The 24,527-nt window shown below is 44.7% G+C and overlaps 1 protein-coding gene and 1 long non-coding RNA gene across 3 annotated transcripts in view; one reads left to right on the forward strand and one right to left on the reverse strand.

Moving 5' to 3' along the window:
* Window positions 1–1,321, reverse strand: part of SAYSD1 (SAYSVFN motif domain containing 1) — a 38,886-nt gene extending 37,565 nt beyond the window's left edge. For both annotated transcript variants that reach the window (XM_033424092.2, XM_004267644.3), the window contains exon 1: window positions 1,026–1,321. In XM_033424092.2, the coding sequence (XP_033279983.1) occupies window positions 1,026–1,232 (207 nt within the window). In that variant the 5' untranslated portion in view covers window positions 1,233–1,321. The remainder of the gene's footprint in view (window positions 1–1,025) is intronic.
* On the forward strand, window positions 1,309–23,152 carry LOC125965584 (uncharacterized). The gene is made up of 2 exons (XR_007479645.1): window positions 1,309–2,963; window positions 22,284–23,152. It is a non-coding gene; the product is annotated as an uncharacterized LOC125965584 (long non-coding RNA).
* The last annotated feature ends 1,375 nt before the right edge of the window (window positions 23,153–24,527 follow it).

The following is a 24,527-nucleotide window of genomic DNA, read 5'->3' on the forward strand; positions in this document are numbered from 1 at the left end:
TAAAACCAGATGTGGTCCAGTGATAGATGAACTGAAGTAATTTTAAGAGTAAGGTACATTTTAATTTTCAAAAGGAATTTTTGGCTGTTACTGCACTTGGGAGGGACAGAGGCCATGTCACAGATTGCCTCACAGCACAGATATCCCCTTGATGTTTTGTCCTGTATTCCCACATAGATGCTCCAATCTCACACTCAAGTCATCACCTTGCCACCTTACTCATGAGTGAAAACGAAGATACTGAGACGTGAATAGGAAATTACCAAAGACTCACAGGGTGAAAAGGATATCATACTAATCTATATATTGTCTTAGCCTTGAACATTCATTGTTAAACTTGAATAGGGCCTGCTAGTTCAACAGTGAGACAAAGGTACATGCCACCACGGCAGTCACAGTTACCACACTTTTGCGAATTCTGTATTCAAATGCCATTTCTAAAGCGCAGGCTATCTGGGTGACTGGCTGCATGTGGCCCAGATGCGAACTCAAATGAAACTTTAATTACTGCCACTTTTTATCAGAATCCAATTAGACCTTTTACCCTCCATTAGCAGAGGGCTGTGACTCAACACCGTTGTGGAGAGGTTTCCCAAAGCCACCGGGGTCACAACGATAACGCAACTCGCTGTGAATAACACAAGGGCAGAGGTCCTTTCTTCCAGGATCCTAGACCCTCCCTTCAAACCTGGAGTCGGAGCTGCGTGGGTCGCGGGCTGGAAGGAAAACGTGGAAGCCACTCATCAGGGCCCAGGCGAGAGGCTGGAGACGCGAGGGCCCGCCCCCGAGCTGGCGGGAGACGCCAGCAGCCCCGCCCCGCCACCGAAGGCCCGGCTGGGAAGCTATGGAAGGAGCGTGGCTGGCTGGGCGGGCTGCTTCTTGACGCGACGAGGTGGGGGGCTGGGGGTGTTGCCACCACGTGGTGGCGGGGCGGGGCCTCGGCAGGGCCTCGGCGGAGCTGCCCGAGAGGCCAAGTCGGCGGCTCACAAGCCAGGTACCCGGGGGTGAGGCCTCGTTTCTCTCACCTGGGCGAGGTTGGGCTGGGCCTGGGCACTCGCGGGCCTCAGTTTCCAAACCAGGAACCGTTTTAGCCAGCCTGGGGCTGCCTTTGGAGTCGCAGCTGCTTCCGCCTTCTCTCCCGAGGTTTGTGCACGCTGCCTCGAAGTGCTGGGTTCGGCCGCCAGCCCGGCGCGCTTCCGGGCCTCCCGGAACTCAGCTAAGCGCCTCTCCATAGCGCGCACCCCGTTTCCCGCGCTCCCGAGAACTCGCGCGCGCGCGCCCGCTCGCAGGGGCACCTGTCCCGGCTTTGACCGGCTCAAGGCTGCAGTGCGCCTGCGTAGCGGCGGCTGTATGCTGCGCGTGCGCGTTGTGGGCCTGGGGCTCAGGCCGGGCGTTCGCGGAGTTTGTGACGTTCAGTGAGCTGAGTATACAGCTAGTTGTTCCCTCCAAACGCGTGGACGCGGTGTTCACGTCCTCGCCCCGGCCTCAGCTCTGCCGTGCTCCATCTCACTTCAGGGATCTGCTCCCTAACAGGTGGAGTATCCTCTAGCAGTTGAGCAGACTGAGATTGAGAAAGTGGACCTGGGGCATTGAAGAAGGCCCGTGGTCTGTGGGATGTTCTGGTGTCAGAAGGAAGGCAGGATACAGCCTACCCTTTTCCTTTTAGCCGGTTTGCCAATCTTAGCACTTTGGAAGGTTGCTTTCTCACTGATCATTTGGCAGGCAGTCTGTGCAGACTTCTCACTGGTCTGCCGCGCTGGAAACTACCTGTTGATGTGTCTAGATGGGCCAGAAACTTAAAACAAATCTTTTATTGGGGTGCAACTTAAAATACACAAATGTGAAGTGTTTGGCTCAGTAGATCTGTATTAGGTGTATACCTATATAACTATTACCCAGATAAAGAACGTTTCTAGTGCCCAGAGGACTCCCTTGTGTCCTCTCCCAATTACTACTCACCCAAAAAAGGTCACAGTTCGGGTCAGGAACTGTTAGATTTTTAAAGCTCTAAGCATCTAGCTAAGTGCCACTCACTTAATTGAGGCTCAAATATTTCTTCGATCTTGCTGAGTGTGAGTCAAGAAATCAGATGACCTAGAATGGAGTCTTTCATTCACTTAGCAAATATTTATTGAGAACCCTCTACATGTCAAGTATCATACCAGGGATGCTGGGGTGAAGGAAACAAACCCTTGTTTTCGTAGTGCTTAGCATTCTAAATGGGAAGACTAATGCATAATTACATATTTATATTTAATGTAATGTCAGGTACTGATCAGTGCTGTGAAGAAAAGTAAAGTAAGGAATAAGGATGTTGGGGTTGTTTTGAGCCAATGACCAGGGAAGGCTTCTCTGAGTTGTCATTTGAGCAGAGACCTAAATGAAATGAGTGGTGGAGGCATGTAGATATCTGGAGAAGAGTGTTTCAATCAGAGGAAACAGCAAGTGCAAAGGTTCCGAGACCTCAAGTACTATGCTTGACCTGCTCACAGAACATTAAGGGTCAGTTCGGCCTTACAGGCCATGGTGGAGACTTTATACTACATTCTGAGTGTGATGGTAAGCGACTGGAGGATTTGAGTAGATGACATGATCTGATGTATTTTTAAAGGATCACACTGGCTGCTGGAGGTGGGACCCTGGAAGAGGGCAAGTATAGAAGGAGGGAAACAAGTTCGGAGCAAGTACAGTGGTACAAGAGAGTCTGGGAAGTTGGAGCTAGAGTGGGAAGTGATGCAGGTGGTGAAAATTGGTCAGATTCTGAATATATTTTTGGATATCTGAGCCAACATAATGTGCAGCTGGATTGGATGTGGAGCGTGAGAAAAAGGAATCAAGGATGATGGATTTCCACCAGCCCCCCTCCCCACCAGTCCACACACCTGAGCAACCAAGTGAAGGATGCCAAGGCCCTCTACTGAGATGGAGGAAGACTAGGAAGAGAGGATTATTCGATAAACTTGGTGAGTTTTGTTTTGGACATGCCAAGAGTTTGAGATGCCTGTTGGACAAACAGCATAGGCAATTGCATAGTGAAAACTGGAGTTCAGGGAAAAGTGAGAACTGGAGCTACATACTGGGAGTCATCAGCATGTGTGTGATATTTAAAAGCCATGAGATCAACTAAGGAGTGAGTGTGGATAAAAAGAGGATATATGAGGACTGGGCGCTGGATAATTAGAGATGGTCTGTGAGACAGAAAAGAAATGGGGATGTTATACCACAATGACCTGTCATTGAGAAGCCACAAAAAATTTCTTGCCCATCATGGCGTCCAGAGTAGATCTGCTTCTCTGGAGGGACTGGTGACTCTTTTATCGATTGTCTTTCCCACTTGATAATCACACTGAGACCTTAGAGCTGTATTTATCATCTACTTCTAGTAGGCATTTAGACTTAAGGCGTACGGTTTGTGGGCTATTGCAATCAGGGTCTCTGGCAGGAAATATGACACCTTCAAAAAGGTTAAGTAAGGAGAACTTCGTGTTACAAAGATGTGGCGAAATTAAGGGAGCCAGCAAGAAAGTTCACAGGAAGTGTTACCAGCCTCTGGGCCTCAAGCAGAAGAGGAGAGAGTGGTCATCAGAACTCAGTGAGACCTGTAGCTATAGGAGAAGCCCGAGACGAAGGAGCCCTTAAACAGGTAGAGAAAAGTGGGAAGAGGATAAGAGGAGCAAACAGAGAATATCCAGCCAAGTGCTAATGGCATTTCTAGCTCCATCTTGTTTCAGTAACCTTATTATCCCTTTGCTTTGTTTAATGATGATAAATTTATTTTGTCTCAGTGCTTTGTAAACCTCTTTAAATTCTTTTTGGAAGAGGCTGAAAGAATGAGAAAAAGTAAAGATGAAAGAGATGAACATGAAGAACACCTCATGCCAAACTAACTCCTTTTCCTTTTTGGATAAGATTATGAGACTAGTAAGTAAGAAGGGTCCCAAAGTGTACTTAATGCGTGAATTTAAGTTTTATCATGAAATACTTTGTGTATACCAAATTTCATATATATAAATTGGACACATAATAAACATACATATAATGTGTATACATGTATATCATATTTGTAAATTATAAGTAATAACATATCCACACGCCCTCTTAGTATCCATGCCATGGAGAGTATACTTCCCCATTCTTTGACTTTGAACTCAGCCATGCAAGTTGTTTTTGCCAAATGGGTGATGGCAGGTATGATACAAGTATAGGGGCTTGAAGTGTGTTTGTCCTGTTGAGTTCACCCTCTTAATACTCTGCCCTGCCATGAGATGAACTTGCAACAACTAGCCAGCTGGTCCAAGAATAATGAGAGTTTTGTGGATATGGTCACCCAGCTGACTCACTGACCAGTTGAGCCCAGCCCAAAATAGTTGTCCCTGGCTTACCCAAGATGTATGAAAAATAAATGTTTATTTTATATCACAGAAATTTTGTGGGTTTTATTACACAGAAAAAGCTACTTAAAAAAAAAAAAAAGAAAAGAACGTTCCTCTGTGTGCCTGTGGTCCATTCCTGACTCCTACCCACCTCTTTAATCTATTAATGTAGTAAGTTACATTAATAGACTTTCTGTTAAATCATCCTACATTCCCAGAATATACAAAACTGAGCCACTTTATGAAATATAAAATTCAAAGCTAGATCCAGTTTGGTAATCTTTAAGGAATTTTGTATCTATGTGCATGAATGAGATTTTCCTATAATTTTTTTTTCTTGAAAGGTTTTGGCTTTAGGATTATGCTAGCTTTCTGAAATAAGCTGAAGTCTCCATCTCCCTCCCATCTCCCATTTTCTAGAACAGTTGGAGTAAAATAGGAATTAACTGGTTCTTGAATGTTTTGTAAGACTTAGTAGTAAAACCATCTAGACCTGGTGTTTTCTTAGATCAGATAAATAAATGTAAGTGACCTCATAGCTGGTCAATACAGCCTTACCCAAAAAGAGTTAAGAAGTGGATCAACATCAGTCTGTCCTGTCTGATGTTTTTAGGAGTGGCATGGATGAAAATATAAAAGACAATTTATCGTGTTTTCAGGTAACAGAAATTTTACAGAGAAATCTACAATTATATCTTTCGGGTAAAAAAAAAAAACTAAACGAATTTGATTCAATTTGTCATGATTAAAGTGTTGTGTAGACGCTCAGAGGGAACGCTACTTCCTAGATTTGCATTTATGTTTTTATATCTTTGTTTTTATTTCCTAATTGCTGGCTTGAGAGCAGTTTGCTTCAATATGACTTGGAGCTTTTCCCTGACCCCAGACTGGGGAGGAGGGGAGTATGTGGTGGATGCTTCAGCTGCTCTAGTCAGTCCCATTGTCAGAGTGAGAGACGACGCCCATACTCGTGCTTTCTTTGGTCCTGTCCCTGCAGGCACCACATGCCAAGTTCTGAGCACTGTGCTTTATATGACCAGCCGTAGGAATGTCCAAAGGAGAGTGGCCTGGATAATGATGTTTCTAGAAAAGGGTTTCTTGGCCTTGGTATTTTAGACATTTAGGGCCAGATAATTCTTTGTCTTGGGGGCCGTCCTGGTTCTTGTAGGATTCTTAGCAACATCCCTGACCCCAAGCCATACGTGCCAGTAGTGCTCCCTGGTAGTTATAACAGCCAGAAATGTCCCCAGACGGTGCCAGATGTCCCCTCGGAGGCAAATTTGCCCCTGGTTGAGAATGACTGGTCTAAAGACCATATTTTAGTAAGAGTAATAAAGGCAGTGGATGATTTGGGCTGGAGAAGAAGAGTCATAGTGAAAACATACCAGTTAGTTTTAGAAGCTGTTAAAAGGGCTATTGTGAATGGAGGAGCAGAATCATTTTGTGTGGCTCCATAAAGGCAGAACTAAGGCCAACAGTTGGAATTTACAAGGTGACTAATGTGGAATCTTTTTTAAAAAAAGGGGGGGGCGGATTTTTCAGCAACTCAGTTATTCCAGAAATAGCAAGTTGCTGGAATAATTTCAGTGCAGTGAGTTCCCTGACACTAGCAGTGTTCAAGCAGAGGCTGACAACCACTTGTCAGGAATGTTGTAGAGGGGATTCTGGACTGAAGAGGGGTTTGGTTAACGTAGATGATTACCAAGTCTCTTCCAACTGGAGAACTTTATGTTTTACTCCAAGTAGAGCAAACTGGGATGAGAAGATGGAAGACTTTAGGGCATCAGTCTGGAATGTGTCGCATAAGGTGTTGGTGCCCCTGCCCAGATCCCCTCAGATCTCACTATTGCTGTACATGCTGATGGCTTGTTTCTACAAGCCCCTGGGTGCTTTCTCTGCCTGCAGGAGTGTGTTTAACTAGTACATGAGGCAGACTAGCAGTGGTGGGGGATTATTCCCCCTAACCTTCAAACAGCCTTCAACCAATTTTGGATGGGAGTTGGTGGATACATACCCCAGCTCCCTCACTCCTCATTGGGATGACCCTGAGGTACATTCCACAGAATCTCCCAGGGGGTCTTCAGGAGGAGTGAACCTCAGTTGCCCACAGCAATATCTGCTCATTAAAGCACCCTATATTACCTTTCTTCCCTTTCCTGTCTCACTTCCCTGCTCCACTATCAGTGCTCCGTGGAATCACTTCCCCAGTAAGCCTCTTCCATTCAAATTGTTATGTCAGGATCTTCTTCCAAGAGACTCTAAGGTCAGACCTAGGTAAGACCTTAGGAAGGTCTATGGACGTGGTTGCAGAAAGGGAAGTAAATGAGAGGGCTGGTTGTTATTTCACATTTAAGAGACCCCCCAAGTCTTGAAGTTTGAAGCAAGCACAATGGCTTTAGAGTGGTACAGTCCAAGGAGAATGATATCTGAAGATGGGAATAAAGAAGTTAAGAAAAGAGAAAGGAAGGGGAGGAGAGGCCATGGTACTTCAACTGAAGCAGCCTGATCAGGACAGCTCCTGGGGAGGCTATTTGGCCCACACTTTATGCTGAGCTCTGTAGAGGACAGAATCAGAACAACCAATCCAGTCTTTCTATGATTCTGTCCTCCAAGGACTGTAGAGACCATTCAGTCGGTAAATGTTGATTGAACACCTGCTATAAGCCAGGCCCTGTGCCAGGCTTTGAGGATGCAGAGAGGATTAAAATACAGTCCCAGCCCTTAGGAATTTAAGGCTTAGCTGGGGAGGCAGACTCACTAACAGACAATTATACATGGAGGTCTGAGGGAGCAGAAGAGGGTCACTAACTCAGACTGGGGAGTAGTATGACTTCTTCGGATTTAAATATGGGGAAACCGAGGCCAGTGGAGGAAAGCTGATGAGGTTCTGTAATTCCTGGGCATTGCTGTAGACGACAAATAGTTCTGGTGATAGTTCATTCCTTTATAGCACTGTCTTTTGCACTTGCTCTGGAAAGTATCCCCACATGACCCCCTTGCCCCCACCCACTCTTGGCTTGATGGTCACAGCTTGCTTTGGCCTGACAACTACTGCTGGTTTGAGTTTTGCCTTTTTGTGCCCCCTACCCCCCACCCAACTACAGGGATCTTGTGGTCCAAAAGAGCCCAGCAGTCTCTGCTGTCTTTTTAGTCAGTCCTGCCTGATCCCATTATCTGAAGCTTCCTCATTCCCCTCCTCTGCATCTCCTTAACTCCATTTAGCTTCCAAAATCTCAGGTTATAACAGTTGCCCACCCACCTGATGTGCCTTACATTGTTCCGTTTTGAGTTCTATTGTGTTAGAACTGATGCTCAGAGAAATGCCTCCTATGACTTGCAGGACAGATGATCAGACAAAGCCCACAGAATTACAGAAAAGATAATCTGTATGTAAATCCCATCCCAAAACTCTCCTTAATATTTTCAGAAAGTATTTGGAGAAGAATCTCTTTGCAAGTTGAGAATGGGCATAAAGAAAGCAATAGGTGCTGTGTTTCAGATGAACTTGCTCCCGCGTGGTTATGTATGGGAGTAAAGTTGGAAGGAAGGCAAGCTTTTGCCCTTTAAAGTCCTTTGAAGAAATGGAGTGTTTGGTTAAAGTATGCACATGCACCCAGAGTGGTATATTTCCTGATTCTTGACAGCAGCTCAGCCTCTTTGCTGGAAACTCCTGCTTCAGCCCTTGTATTTTCTTTCCAGCCATTGACCTTCTAGAGTGCCTGAACACCATAGTTTAGGGCCCAAATGGACCCATCTTTCATCCTGACAGCATTAGCTGCTGCTGAGGCTCGCAGTTAAAGCTGGCCTCTTCTGCATGACTTAGCAGCAGGAACACGGCCAGGGACCCTGATTCTGCTTGGCTGTCATCACCTGCTCAGCTGTTAGTCATTTCAATGCTCTGCACACTGGGGAGCCATTATTGCTTCTGTAGTAAGTGAACGTGATGGAGGGGAAGTGAGGCTATTCCTACCCAATATCCGGCCTCCTTCCAACTTGTGTGTTGCTTTTCTAGACTCGTATCCTATGGAAAAGAGATTTTCTGTCTTAGTTCTTTCTTTAAAAAAATTTTTTTAACCTTGAGGACCAGTTGAGTAATTATCAACAATGAATACTTGTTGGGTTCCATAATAGTTTACCTTTGCAGAATGACTAATGTGTGCCAAGCACTATGCTACACCCTGAAAATCATTATGTACTTTAATTTTCTCAACAACCCTTCAGGAAGGCATTTGGACAGAGATTAAGTAATTCAGTGTTACACAGCAAGCCACTAGCAGAACCAGGATTTGAACCTGAGTCTGACTCCAGAGCCCAGGAATCCACTTATTCTGCTTCCTCCTCCGTGCAGACCACTTTCAAGGTTCTATGAATAAAAATAGGTGTAAACCAGTCAGAATGGCCATCATCAAAAACTCTACAAACCATAAATGCTGGAGAGGGTGTGGAGAAAAGGGAACCCTCTTGCACTGTTGGTGGGAATGTAAATTGATACAGCCACTATGGAGAACAGTATGGAGGTTCCTTAAAAAACTAAAAATAGAACTACCATAGGACCCAGCAATCCCACTACTGGGCATATACCCAGAGAAAACCACAATTCAAAAAGATACATGTACCACAATGTTCATTGCAACTCTATTTACAATAGCCAGGTCTTAGAAGCAACCTAAGTGTCCATCGACAGATGAATGGATAAAGAAGATGTGGCACATATATACAATGGAATATTACTCAGCCATAAAAAGAAACAAAATTGAGTTATTTGTAGTGGGTCGATGAACCTAGAGACTGTCATACAGAGTGAAGTAAGTCAGAAAGAGAAAAACAAATACTATATGCTAACACATATATATGGAATCTAAAAAAAAAAAAGAAATGGTTCTAATGAACCTAGGGGCAGGACAGGAATAAAGACACAGACATAGAGAACAGACTTGAGGACACGGGGAGGGGGAAGGGTAAGCTGGGACGAAGTGAGAGAGTGGCATGGACATATATACACTACCAGATGTAAAACAGATAGCTAGTGGGAAGCAGCTGCCTAGCACAGGGAGATCAGCTCGGTGCTTTGTGACCACCTAGAGGGGTGGGATAGGGAGGATGGGAGGGAAACGCAAGACGGAGGGGATATGGGGATATATGTATATGTATGGCTGATTTACTTTGTTATACAGCAGAAACTAACACAATGTAAAGCAATTATACTCCAATAAAGATGTTAAAAAAAAAACAACTTAGCACGTTGCCTGCAAAAAAACCAAAAAGCAGGTGTAAGTTGTGATCCCTAGTCTCCAAAAAAGTTTACAAACTCATAGGGAAGATGAAACAAGAATGTGAAATGCTAAGTAATGCCAGACACTATCTGCTAAGTGTCCTATCAGTGGAACAGACAGTCAGGAACTCACCAGGTAGAGGAAAAGACCAGAGAGGACAGGAGTGTTCTAAAAGGCTCCATGGAGGAGCATGGCATTTGATCGGCCTTGAAAGGTGGAAAGGACTTAACGTAAGCTGAGAGGAGGAAATCAACCAAGCTATAGCGGACTTCAAACACATGGGTTCAAGTCCCAGCTCTGACATCTGTGCAATCATAGGAAAGTCCCTCATTTTCTTTATTGCTCTAGAAGGCTAAGGGAAGGGGCATGGAGTCAGGGAGAAAGCAGAAGTTTGGAACCAGAAGAGGCTTCAGAGAAGTAGGGAAGGGGTAGGTAGTGATTTGAGGGAGAAAGGGTGTTGACAAAGATCCCTCTTGACTTTAGTGGTGGTTCCATGAGTAATTACTGTGATAATCCATTGAGCTGTAGAAGTAAAACAAACAAAACCCCCTAGCTCCTAATTTTTATTTTGCCTTGGGCAAGGCACTTGTCCCTCTGCTTCATCATCTGTAAATGGGGATGATATCTCACAGGCAGATATCAAGATGAGGTGAACTGATAGGAAGTGCCCACCAGTACCTGGCTTGTTGTAGACCCTTAGTCAACATGGGCAACTAAGAATATGAAACCAGCATGGCCCATACTCAGTGGGTAACCAAAGACCTGGGAAGAAACAGAGGAAGGAGAGAAGATCTTCCTAACCCAGACAAATTGGAATGCATGTGGAGAATTGATACCTTGGTAGGTTCTTAGACTAAGGAAGATAATATTCATCTGAGATGGTTGAATTGAAATTGATTCCATATCCAAAAGCTGACATACAAGTGTTGCTCCTGCCTTCTTCCTGATTCCTGTCACTGTCCAGAGCTTGTCTGAACCAAAATAAATCTCTTTCTCCCATTACCTTGATAGGCTTGGGTTAAATTTACTCAGCCATTGACCTCACTTTGAGGTTGCTTTGAGGTGGTATTGACAGGCCTATCAATCAGCCAGCCTCCCACAGTCTGTTTGTAGGAGCCATTGGGGATTCCTGTCTGCCTTGCAAGAAATCCAGCTGTTAGGAACAATGGACTGAGCCCCTCTGTGAATCTGGGCTCTCCATTAGGAAGTTAATAATAGGGGAAACCATATAGTACTTATCTTTAGCTTTCAGTCTCCTTTCTCACCAGCAGCTGCTAAATACAGAGAGAGATTCCATGGAGAGGAATTCTCTGATTCATCATGTCACCACACCATCTTCTTTTCCCATACAAAATCCATTCCCAAGCCCCAGCGCATTACTTCCCACTGCCCATTCAAACCCTACTCTTTGCTACGCTAACCTACAACTTTCCAAACATCCCGTATTGTTTCCTGCCTCTGTAACTTTGCTCACACTTTTTCTTTTTATCTGGGGCATCCTTTCCTCCCTTCCTCACCTACCTAAGTGCCACTGATCTTACATACTTCCCTTAAATATCTCCTTTGCTAGGAAGCCTCTTAGGCTTTGCCTCCCAGGTAGGGTTTGGTTCCCTCAGGTATGCTCTCGCAGCACCAAGGGCATCCCCTATAACAACCCTTATCACCTGTATTACAGCGGCTTGTTTAATCGTTGGTAGGATATAGTTTCAGATTTTTGAATAATGACCAAAAATAATAGTGAACAAGATAGAAGTTTGAACAAGAAAGAAGTTTGTGTTTTCGTTTTAGGCATCACTTGAGAGTGCCATTGGGCCATGACCCAGGCCCCTTGTATCTTCTTGCTCTGCATCCCTAGGGTGTTGACCAGCGTAGTGCAAGTTGGCTCACAAACACACTAGAATTCCAGCCTGCCTTAGTCCAAAGCCAGCCTCTTAAACACCAGGTCATACTGCCTCAATTAGTGGAGCTGAGCTCGTTGCTGACTGGGGAGGAAGATTTGAAAAAGTTAGAAAAGTTCAAGGTATATTGGGAGATACTTTGAGTGCCTGGTGGGGATTGATGGGAGTTGATACCTTTTTTAAAATATTTGTTTATTTTATTTATTTATTTTTTTGGCTGCATCGGGTCTTAGTTACAGCACGTGGGATCTTCATTGAGGCATGAGGGATTTTTTTGTTGCAGTGTGTGGGCTCTTCGTTGCCATGCTCTGGCTTCTCTCTAGTTGTGGCATGTGGGATTTCTCTCTCTAGTTGTGGCACATGGGCTCCAGGGTGCATGGGCTCTGTAGTTTGTGGCACGTGGGCTCTCTCGTTGAGGTGCGGGGGCTCAGTAGTTGTGGTGTGCGGGCTTAGTTGCCCCGTGGTATGTGGGATCTTAGTTCCCCAACCAAGGATTGAACCCACATTCACTGCATTGGAAGGTGGATTCTTTACCACTGGACCACCAGGGAAGTCCCGGGAGTTGATATCTTGAAGGTTGGGTCTTATGGTGCAAGACTTGAATGTCAAAAATACATTTGATGATTGTTGTCAGATAGTGTCATTTCTCAGGCACATAGTCCACAACCGCAGCATCTGAAATGGGAATCAGCTCTAAGTGCCTCTTACTACTCTCCTAAACCTTTCTTACATCATTTTGAAGAGACATGGGTCAGATCTTTGCAAAGGTAAATGGAGTAGAGATGCTAATACTCAGTGAATCACTTCTAAAGCAGGAGCCCACAACCTGAGCCATCCACCTTCAGAGCTGTTTCCAAAGCTGACTGATCATCAGAATCACCTTGACAGGGCTTCCCTGGTGGCGCAGTGGTTGAGAATCTGCCTGCCAGTATAGGGGACACAGAGTCATTCCCTGGTCTGGGAAGATCCCACATGCTGCTGAGCAACTAAGCCTGTGTGCCACAACTACTGAGCCAGTGCTCTAGAGCCCATGAGCCACAACTACTGAGCCCGTGTGCTGCAACTACTGAAGCCCATGTGCCTAGAGCCCGTGCTCTACAATGAGAGAAGCCACCGCAATGAGAAGCCCGTGCACTGCAACGAAGAGTAGCCCCTGCTCACCGCAGCTAGAGAAAGCCCGCACGCAGCAATGAAGATCCAACACAGCCAAAAATAAATAAATAAATAAATTTATTTTTAAAAAAAAGAATCACCTTGGCACTTTAATTGAAAAGAAACAGGATCCTGAGCCCCTCCATGGCCCTTGACTCTCCAAGGTGGGCTCAGGAGTCTCTCTATTCTCCCAGTTATTCTGTTGACGAGGTGCTTGTGGGCACTTTTGCACTTAAGAGACCCATTACCACCCTATATTTATGCTAACTGCAGATTCACCAACAGAACCCCTTTTTCTTTCATGGCAGAAGCATTGATCTCTCTTTGGACCCATGGCAGGGTGATTCTCATTTGACATTCTCTCTAAACTCTGAACTCTACGTTATTGCAACGTCCAAAAGGTTTTGGACTCTCCAAGCCTGCTCAGTGCCAAACCCATTCTATAGAAACTCAAACACAGAGCTGAGCAATTCAAAAGTTTGAGTAGTTGAAATTAATGATAAGCTAGAAATAAAATAATTAATATTTAAAAAAATCAAAAATTTGGTTAACCACAAACCCAACCATTTTACATCTTGTAAAGAGGTTTGGAAAATCATTAGACCGCAAAACTTCCAGTGGCCCCCTGATAGAGATTTGTTTTCTTACATTTGACCATCCATATCCCATGATTCTCTTCTCTCTAATCCCATGGATCAAACTTTCTGTTTTTAGAAAATTACCCGGGCAGAGACTGAGCCCAGTGATGATAATAGAACACTTCCTTAGTGCCTTCATGAGCCATATGCTTTACATCCATCATCTCCTGTAAACCCCCTTGACAAACTGGGTATATTAGCATTATTAGTTCCAATTTATAGGTGAAGAATCTAAGGCTCAGAAAAGAAGTCGAACTGGAATTCAAACCTAGATCTGAGTGCAATTCTGAGTTACTGAACTCCTCCTCCCCATGGTGTTCACTGTACGACGGAGGGCAGGACAGAGGAAGAGGACAAGGAATAGAGGTGGAGACACAGCTTTTTGTTGTTGGGACCTGCTGCCTGTGGTCCTTTTCTGTCCCCATACCCCGCCCCTTCACATTCTCTTGCCAGTAGCAGCCAGCACAGGAACAGCCTTTGATGCTCCCAGGCAAACTTTAGCAAACAAAATTGAGCTATTTCTGCAGAAACAAGCTACCCCTCTGCATCATTTCAGAGCCTCAGTGGACCCACAAATATCATTTCCAGCTAAGCACATATGCACCAGACAGTTATGATATACAATAAGTGAACACATTTTCAGCTGATTCCCTTGAAGACAGTTCACCAAATTTATTGGAAGGCACATTTATTCAAGATGACACACAGATGGGTTTTTTGTTCTGCATTTCCTTTCTTTGTTGATTCACTGTGTCTTGTGTCTGAATCACTTGGCTTTTCCAAGTCAACTGAGCTGAATGGGAGAAATCCAGGCATCGTGATTACTGCTGGGAAAATGGCAGATTTGCCTCATGAGACGTATGATTGGGGCACTCTGGGATCAAGAGCCTTCTAAACCTGAGGCACTTGAAGAGGGAGATAACCTCATATTTGGTTCAAAGCTTCTCTTGGAGATTGAGTTCATCTCCCCAAATGCTATTATTTGCTGATGGGAGGAAAATTATACTGGATCCCCTCGGTTTGTAGCAATTAGAGTGAATTCTCCTGTGGCAGGCTGGGACCTCCAGAGCTTTATTTGGTTTTAATGTAGAGTGGCTTAAAGTGGATTCACTCTTCCACAGGCTAATATCTCATTTCCTGGAGCAGAATGAATTGTTCAGAAATGAGCCATTGAGAGAATGCTTCTCATTCAGCCCTAGATTTGTGGCACATCTTTCTAGAAAAAAGAGGCTGATGTGGGGATGGGGTGGTAAGAGGCTGGCTGGGACTGTTCTGTGATGCCAAAAAACTTTTCTCCAGTCTGAACAGTCTCATCCTTGTCCCCCAAACCTAATTGATGAGCCCCAGATAAGGTACATTAAGAAAACCATTCTATCCCTTTACCACTCAGAGTACTGAAGAGCTAAAAAATAATGTTAGCCAGGTGCAACCATGTGGAAAGGGTGCCATGGTACAAGGTCTTGCCCTACCCTACACCCAACTAGCTCAGTTTTTCATCTGTAAAGTGAGCCAGTTGGACTCACTGCTCTCTGAAGAGTCTTAAATTGATTAAAGAAGAGTTGGATTAAATCCGTTTCATTATTCTGAAACAGGGTTTCCCAACCTCAGCACGAATAACATTTGGGGCCAGATTATTCTTTGTTGTGGCGGCTGTCCTGTGCCTACTAGAATGTGGGAAGCATCCATGTTCTCTACCTATTATATGACAGTAGCACCCGCCCCGCGAGTTTCAACAACAACAATTATTTCCAGACATTGCCAAATGTCCTTTGTGGGGGGGGTGGGGGGGGCATAGTTGTTGAGAAACACCTTCAATAGCTCCCTATGGCCAACAGGAAATTTATTCATTTATTAAGTATTTAATATTATTTATTGAGTATTTAGTAAGACCAAAGATAACTGAGACACAGTCCCTGTCCTCAAGGAGCTCATAGTCTAGTTAGGAGGACAGACAGTTATAATCTAGTGTGGCATACGTAATGACCAAGAGAGATTCAGAGGAAGAAATGGGGGAAATTTTCTGAGGGGGAAGGCAGAGGGAGCTCATAAAACTTTTTGGAGAAATTAATGATTAAATGGAACATTAAAGGATGAGTAGAAATTAGCCAGGCATCCCCAGCTGGGGAGACAGCCTGAGAAAAGTCATCGTGATGAGAACAATGACCTACTCTCACAAAACTCATTGAACTGGGGGGATGTGAGGATGAATCAGATGAAGAGACCACCCCTCACCTCCATCCCAGCTGTGTATGGTCTCTTTTAACATTCCTATCTTGGAAAGGAGTTCAAAACCCTAAAGAACTCCTAATCATTGTTCTGCTGAGTCTCCAACGGATGTCACTGCTACGGAGCTCTCCAGGGTACTGAACCATATCAATCTGAATAGCAACTTTACCTAGGGACATGCTTAGAACCTTGCTCCTTTCAGACTCTGACTCCTACCCATTCCTGCTGCCCTTGGCTGATGCCATGTAGTGTAAAAAGAATAGGTTTACCAACCCAAATGATTCAAGTTAAGAAACAAACAAATAAATGATAAATTATTATAAAGTATAAATTATGGTGAGTCCCTATGAATAGTACACAGAGTTTTGGTGACCTTATTTTTTTTTTATTTATTGGAATTTTATATGTTTTCTAAGATATCTATGACAGCATGTATTTCTTTACTCTGAAAAATATCATTTAAAATAAAATAATAGGACTTCCCTGGTGGCGCAGTGGTTGAGAGTCCGCCTGCCGATGCAGGGGACACGGGTTCGTGCCCCAGTCTGGGAAGATCCCACATGCCGCGGAGCGGCTGGGCCCGTGATCCATGGCCTGTGCTCCGCAACGGGAGAGGCCACAACAATGAGAGGCCCGCGTACCGCAAAATAAAATAAAATAAAATAATAAAGAGCTGTGGAATCAGAGGACTGGGATGTGAATCCTAACACTGCCACTTAATAGCTGTCTGACCTCAGGTCAGGTAATTTGATCTTCAGTGGTCATTGTTTACTCAGCTGCAAAATGAAGGGGAAAAGGGACAAACCTTCAACAATTTGCCTTACATGCTCAGGATCTGGAGTCAGAATGGCTTTAGATTTCTTACTAGTAATATGTGAAGCAAAATGAGAATGAAGAAATGCCCTCAAAATACTGAAGGAAAAATTATCCCCCACCTGGAATTCTATACCCAGCCCAACTATAAATCAAGGACTATAGAATAAAAACATTTCTCGACCTGTATAAAAATTCCAAACAAATTTCCCTTCCTATGCATCCTTCCTCAGGGAGTTACTAGAGTATACGCACCACAAAAAAATAGTAAGTCAAGACAGAGAAGGGCATTAAATACAGGAAACGTGAGCTCCAACACTGGAGAAGGGTGAAAGAAATATCCAAAAGGATGGTAAACAGTGATCTCAGATTGACAGTTGTGTACCAGGCATAGAGGCCAACAAGTCCAGATTAGAATAGAATGCCTCAAAAGGTAGATAGGTTGAGAATTGTCATCACCAGATCCCTACTGCTGTTGATCCTTTTTTTTTTAACTTGAGGACAGAATTCCTGGGTGAGTCTAGGTGAGATCATCTGTTCTTGACTTGCCTTAATAATTTCTGATGAGGTTGGTGCCTTTCCAGCAGCATATCCTGTTTTCTAGATCAACTAAGGATGCTCATTTCGCCCCATGGAATTGCTCTGCTTTAATCTATTTCAGGAACTGGAGGTAGGCTATAGTGAAGCAGAAAACCCAGAGCAGCCTCTGGACCACATTTCTTCTGGTACTTAGTGCCTGGCCCCCACTGCAGCCCTACCAGATGTCTGCAGATGCCCAACTCTGGTTTCCCAAGACCCATGCATGACCTTGTCCACCTACCTCCCCAGAAGGGGCTCTTGTAAACTCTTGGAGAAACTGAAACCAGACTGACCCAGAGACAGAGACTCTGTTTAGTTTCTCTCTCTCCCAGACGACTTCATCAAACAGGGGCTACATTGCCCTGTCATCTCTAGCTAGATTTGTGCTTCTACTCAATACACATTGTTTAGGAATATATACCTAGGTAGTAAAAACTATAGCAAAAATCAAGAGAAAGATTAGCACAAAAGTCAACATGCTGGTTACTTCTGAGGGAGAGGTTGGAAGTTTTATTTAGAGAGGAGAATTTGGAGAACGTGTAAGGTACCAGTTAATGTTCTATTTCTCAGTTTTTGTGGTAAGTACATAGGTGTTAAATGTACTATATTTTTAACTCTACATATATTTAAAATACTCTTCTATACATATAATATACTTGATGGTAAAAATTTACATAGCAACCAAGCCACGCTGCAAAGTAATGAAATCATGTACCTTCAGTTAACTGGTAACCTTCAGTTAAACCTTTTTGAGTGTCCCTTCTGTGCTGGGACACTGACTGATACTTTAATATTTAGACGTCCCTGCCCAGTTATACATTTTCATGTTAATATGGATTTTGAGGACCAGAAAAGCCCTCAGAAGCCCAAATAAGTAGCTGTCTAATAGGTTGTATTTCAGGCAGTATTCCAGAGGAGTTTCCATGCCAGCTCTCAGATCAAACTGTGTTGCGGGTTGTTTTTACAAGCAGTCTTGTCCAAGGGAAGCTACACAACTAAAAACATCTCCCTCCAATGGTGGGGGGGGGGGGTGGTGGTCTGCAGCTGTGGCTTTTTGTGGAAAGGTTTCCCACTAGTTTATTATTCAGTGAATTATACTGCTAGCCAAGTATAGAAAGGCCTGAGGGAATTTGCTTCTGAGTTGTGGAATTTTCATCCCTTTTCCAACTCTGTCCCAGAAAAAAGGAAGACTTCCATCCAGACACTGGCAGGGATGCACAGTTCTCATCAGCATCCTCAAGTTGCTTTAAAAGAGGGCTTTTTTTTTTTTTTTCTCACAGAATGAGTCAGATGCTGACAGACTCTTAGCATCTCTTGCCACCTTCCTGTTGCCCCTTCCCCTCTGAAGATCAAAGCTCACCTCAGGAGAACCTCCAGAGGGAAGAAATAGCCAGCGGAACCCCCGGGGCCAGGCAGGAAAAGCAAGTAAACAAGTGATTGACGCACTTGGTAGACAAGTTGGAGGGGCCTCCACGCAGTCTCTGCTGGGGTCACACGTGAGCAGGGGAAGTTGAGGAAGTGGTCCAGGATGGGGGCGGTGCCCCAGAGGGCTTGGGCCACGGCTCATTGTTCCTCCGGGTTCCCAGGGAATAAGGCAGGCCTCCAACAAAACAAACGTGCAAGGAGGACTGGCTATGTGTGTTGATAAACACTAAAAGAGGGGAAGTGACTAGCTGGAGGGAGGGTGAGTTTATTGTGCCTTATCACAAGCTCCTGAGGGACACCAGAGGAAGAGGGAGAAGGAGCTGGGACAAAAGGAGGCTGTGTTGTTAAATGCATGGGGCCTGGAGGAGGGCAGACCTGGGTTCAAATCCTGGGGCCTCTATTTCCTAATTCTGTGACTTGACCCTATTATTTCATTTCTCTGGGCTTTGGTTTTACTCTCTGTGTAATGGAAATGATACTTCTCACCCATAAGGTTTCCTTGAAGACTTGATAAGATAATGCACTCTTAGTATCTGACACAGAGAGTTGGTTGGTTTTTGTTTTTGTTTTTTAATGTTAACTGTTGTCATTAGGCAGATGTATCAGTGGGGGTGGGCTCAGTGGGGAGGAAGCAGTGTGCTGTGGGGAGACAGCTCTGCATTGTTGAGCACCTGAGTGTTAGTCAAAGCTCTGCCCGTATTCGTCGTGTGAACTTGAGCAGGTAACTCCCCATTTCTGGAGCCGAGCTTCACCTGCCTGGAATGAGGGTGCTGATGAAGGTCTCCAGGGTTTGTTCTGGTGCCAAGATCCTGGGTTCTAAAGAACTGTTCTAAAGAACAGAGTTCTAAAGAACTCTCTAAAGGAGGTGTGACTAGGAAATTCTTTGACGTGAAACAAAAATAATGCAGAGGCAAGCAAGGGAGGTGTTTTTTCCTATCATACTGGTCTCCTTGGGAACTTTAGTTTTATTATGATGATGCTGCCATTTCTCAAAACATTTTCAGATTCATTGGTTTAAAATGACCTGCAGAACCGGTTCGTGGAGCCAAACTAGAAAATCATCTCATTGCTTTGTAGCCATGGTATTCTTCTTTCTTTTTGTTTCTTTTAAATTTTAACCCCAACAAGCTCTCATTAGATTCCAGTTGCAGTTTTGCCACTAATTTGTGGAGGATTTTTATCTCTTCTGACCTTGATTTCCACCCCTGGAAAATGGTGATGATAGTATCCACCTGTACTGCCTCCACAGCTGAGCTAAGGACCAGGATGGCAATACCAGGCAGGATGCTGGGCTCAGGGTGGGCAATAGAATATATCAAATACATCCATATGTGCATGCCTTCATTCTATCATTCCTTCCCCACCACGATTACCTACTTTGCCGGTTTATCCACCAAATAAATTCACAGCCCACTAAACTAGCATGCTCTATATTGGAAATATCTGAGTCTTTCTCTTCCTATGTCTTTCTCCTTGACATTCACACAGACTACTTCACTTCTGACATTTCTGGTCACCAGATGTATGGGGGGTTTCCCCACACCAAGCAATTCTCTGACACCAGCTGGGTGTTCTACGGTTTAACTCAATTCTGATACTATCTGTCTGGAGACTGCTTCAGATACCACAGGTTAAGGGCTCAGTCCTATGAGACTACCCCACACTTCAGATGCCCATCACAAGTAGTAGGTCCCCAGGTTACCCACAACTTCTCTCCAAGTTGGCTACAAATCAGAGGTTCCCATGACCCCTCCTTGGGTTCAGTTAATTTGTTAGAGCAGCTCACAGAACTCAGGGAAACATCTTACATTTATCAGTTCACTAAAGTATGTGATAAAGGATACAGATGAACAGCCAGAGGAAGAGATACGTAGGGCAAAGCCTGGGAGGGTCCCGAGTGCAGGAGCTTCTGTTTCCATGGACTTGGGGTGCACCCTCCCAGTATGCAGATGTGTTCACGTACCTGGAAGCTCTCTGAACCCCGTACCATCGGGATTTTATGGTGGTTTCCTCATGTAGGCATGATCAATTATTAACTCCATTTCTAGCCCCTCTCCCCTCTCTAGAAAAGTGGGAGGGGGGCTGAAATTTCCAAGCTTCTAATCATGGCTTGGTCTTTCTGGTGACCAACCCCCATCCAGGAGCCACCCAGGAGCCCACCCTGAGTCACCTCGTTAAAACAAAAGATGCTCCTAGTGCTTTTATCACTTAGGAGCTTATAAGGGTTTTAGGAGCCCTGTGTCAGGGACTGGGGACGAGACCAAATATATACTTCTTATTATGAATCACAATATCACAGACTCCAAATGATTTTCATCCATTTCCAAAAATCAAATACACTTTCAGAGGTAAAGATTTGCTACCATGAGGGATATTCAATGGGATGTGCTCAGATTCTAAAGATTTTTCTTTAGACCATATACTATGCTTATATGTGTGTATATGAATGTGTGTGTATGCATTTGGTATTTAGTAAAACCCTCAACCCCTGGGAGACCAGCAGATAGACTTTCAGCCAACACTGTGGTGCTGGACCAGTACCTGGTTTCAGAAAGCCACGGCTCAGGGTGCTACCCAGAGGCAGGGAAATACGGACGGCAAGGACACACTTTGAAGCCAGCCAGGCCTGGCCTCCAGGCTCAGGAAAGCCCACTCTGGGCTGCCCTGTGACCTGTGTCAACCACATCATCCTTTCAAATTTATTCACCAGGAACATGGGGAATGTAACATAAGCGTCATAAAGATTGATGATGTAAAATTATTTTTAAGGCAGGACAAGAAAAATTTAACATAAAATTATCTCTGCTGTTTGAGCCACTACCACTCCCCTTCAGTGTGCACTGTGCATCTGTATTACACCTTAACTCAGTGATCTATTTTTTTCTTGGCCACACTGCGTGGCAGGCATGCGGGAATCTTAGTTCCCTGACCAGGGATGAAACCCGTGCCCCCTGCAGTGGAAGTGCAGAGTCCCAACCCCTGGACCGCCAGGGAGTTCCCTTACATTAACTAATAAACTAGATCCTCTTAGAAGATACAGGAATGCCTGCTCACAAGAAAAGAAAAAACAAAAAAGGCAGTTTTCTCCTGCTGCCAGCAAGGTAACTCCTTAGGATATGACATTCCTTTCTCAGTCCTGCAAAGGATCACAATGGCCTACTTGCTGGACTGTGTAAACCGTCACCATGTTACTTTGTCTCAAAAACTTACAGAACTGCGCTTCAACCTCTAATGGGCAGAACAGTCCCCAGAGCTTTCTGAAAGACTGTCTCTCTGGTTATAATCCTCAGGTTGGCTCGAACAGAATTTTCCATTTCTTTCTTAGATTGAATATTGATTAATTTTTTTCATTGACAAGATGTTATGAGGATCATAAGTGTTAGTTTTGTGAGTGAGCAAAGAAGAGGCACCAGTGGGTGGAAACGTAAGGCATAAGACATCAACATACTTGCACTGTATCTTGTGTGGCAGGGAAATACGGGTGGAGGTCTTCCAGGTGGGCGTGGTGGGCCAGGTGATGCCCGAGGACCAGGTGCAGAGCACAGCCTTCTCAGTGATGGCCTGATGGATAGCCTTTCCAGACATGCTCAATAGCTGACCAAAAATACGATATGAAAGCCCCTGGTGGACCGCCTGGTGAAACAGCATGAGGCAGACATCCAGAACTACATCCAGAGTTTTCTGCAGAGGCACTTAGAAAAGCTCAAACAAAAGAACAGCTAGGGAGGGCTTCCCTGGTGGTCCAGTGGTTAAGACTCTGCGCTTCCACTGCAGGGGGCGCAGGTTGCATCCCTGGTCAGGGAAGGGATGTTCCGTTTTTAGCCATATGAGCCCTTCTGAGGCCCTCTGGTTCCAAGGGGGTTTTAAAAACACAAGGTATTTTTCAATTTTTTTTTTTTTAAAAAGGAGAATACTGTCATCAGAAGGCTCTGGGTCATCAGCCACGGAAGGATGGAAACAAAGAGACAGAAACAGCAAGAGATCCTTCACCAGATAGAGAGGCTTTGGCACTACCATCCCCACCACAGACGCAGCCAGGAAAAATGAAAGCTGCTGGGAGAGCAGGCGTTGGCAGACAGCCACAGCCCCAGAGGGCAGCTGGGGCCTTCACACAAAAACAGGTCTACGTGGAGGCAGCAGAAGAGGGGCCAACAGAGAGCACCAAGCCGGAAGAAACAACTCGTGCCACCCAGGACCCACGGCATGGGTGCTCAGGTGCCGGAGGGTAGTCAACTCAGTGCCCCCAGCTAATGAGAGATTGGAGCTGGGCCTGAGAGGCTGCAACCCACAGGTTTAGTAAACATAGCCCAGCATCTCATCCCTCCGAGAAGTGATGGACAAGCAGCCTTAACTCTGCCCCAGTGCTGCATCTAGAAAGACCAGGCTCTCCCGGGTGATGTCCCCAGTTTGTTCTTTCCCACGGAAACCATTTCTCAGCCTCTCCTGCAGCCCTGAAGCTACCCAGCAAGTTGCAGACACGCTTATGAAATGTCTTCACCTGAGGCTGCCTGATTGGTTTATCAGCCCTGGCCCTAGGAACATTTCCTTACGATGAGCAGTGACATTTACAGCTCCGAGAAGTACAAGGGAAACATTTTTCTTGCTGACCCCCCTCTCTCTCTCTAATGAAGTGGTCATTATCATCTTTCAAAGGTGGGCTCTGTCAGTCAAAAATGTGCCACACCTTCCCATAGGAGAAACACTGTGAATGTCAGAAACCCGACAGTACTTTCTGAGGTGAATAAAAGCAGCGGTTCGAAAACTGTAACACGAAAGTGTTTCTTCTTGTCCAGCAGCCGAGGCTGGCTTCCTGGGCACACGACCTGTACGGTCACACAGAGTCCTGCGCTCAGAAGAGCCCTACTCTTGGTTTCATAGACTGCATTTAAACCTGGCATTGCACAATATAAAGAACAGTAAAAATTCATGCTCATGATTTAAAACCTTAAGTTTTTCTTTACTTAGAAGGACTTTAAATAGCAAATAAAACCCACCATGATCAGTTGAGAAACCGCAGAAGGAAGAGAAAAGCTCTCTATTTTTTGTACATTTACCAGCACTTTTGTTGAACAAGAAGCCCTGCGTTTTCATTTTGCTTTGGGCCCCGCAAACTATGTTGCCAGCTCTGTCTGCAGCAGTATAAAAACAGCAGACGTTTCTATCATAAGGATAGAAAATAAAAATAAACACAGATTACAGGCACATTGGCATAACTCACCTAATGATAACCACCTTAGTCAAGATGTCTCTCCCTAGTGTGTGGTCTATTCACCGTGTGTATGTGTTTATTCTTGCCTGCACTGAAAAGCTGTCCACTGCTGGACACACAAATTTCTCTCCATTTCGGTCTGGGATTGGATGTAGAATACCCTTTTAGGTAATTGCAATTATATTGATCTATCTATGAATCGTGTGTGAAAACAAGACCCTTTCTTCTTCCTCCCTGGCCAGCTCTCAATGGTCTATCTCTCCATCAGTTACAATAGCATGTTAAAGGTTCTGATAAGTTCTGCAACAAAAACAGACAAAACATTCAGTCTATTTTGTTTTGATTGACCGAGAGTTTTCTAAACTTGTTATTTTCCTAACTGGTTTCGATCCCCTTCTTTGGTGTAACACCTGAGCAGCCTCAGAGTCAATGGTGTAGCATAGTGTTTATAAGACTTGCTCTGGGCTCAGACTCTAGACTTGAATCATGCTTCTCCCGGGGTCCTAGAGGAAGTTTCTTCATCTTTCTAAACCTCAGCTTTTTCATAAGTAAACTAGATTAATAATCCTACCTCATAGGATTTTGAGGATTAAATAAGATCATAAATGGAATGTACACAGTAGGCACTTGATCAAGGTAAAAGCTCTTTTTATTAAAAATCTTAAGTGTTTACCCTGTGTAAGCCCTTCCTGCCCTCAGCAGTCACAACCTGTCTGTCTTCATGTTCCCTGGCCCCCTACCTCTCCCTGTTTTCTTAACTCTCAACTTTGGGCTCATTATGAAGTCTGCACCCACCAGCCCACAGTGTGTCTGCAGTCCTCACCCAGCATGCTAGGGGTTGTTTTATAAGTTACTCTTTTATATCACCCTCCTGAAACTAGGCTGCAGTGAGGAGTAGGGCAGGGGAGGTTAAGAGGCCACTTTTGCTACCCCATGATGAA

The sequence above is a fragment of the Orcinus orca genome, chromosome 10 (genome assembly GCF_937001465.1).
Source record: "Orcinus orca chromosome 10, mOrcOrc1.1, whole genome shotgun sequence".
In the NCBI taxonomy this organism is placed as follows: domain Eukaryota; kingdom Metazoa; phylum Chordata; class Mammalia; order Artiodactyla; family Delphinidae; genus Orcinus; species Orcinus orca.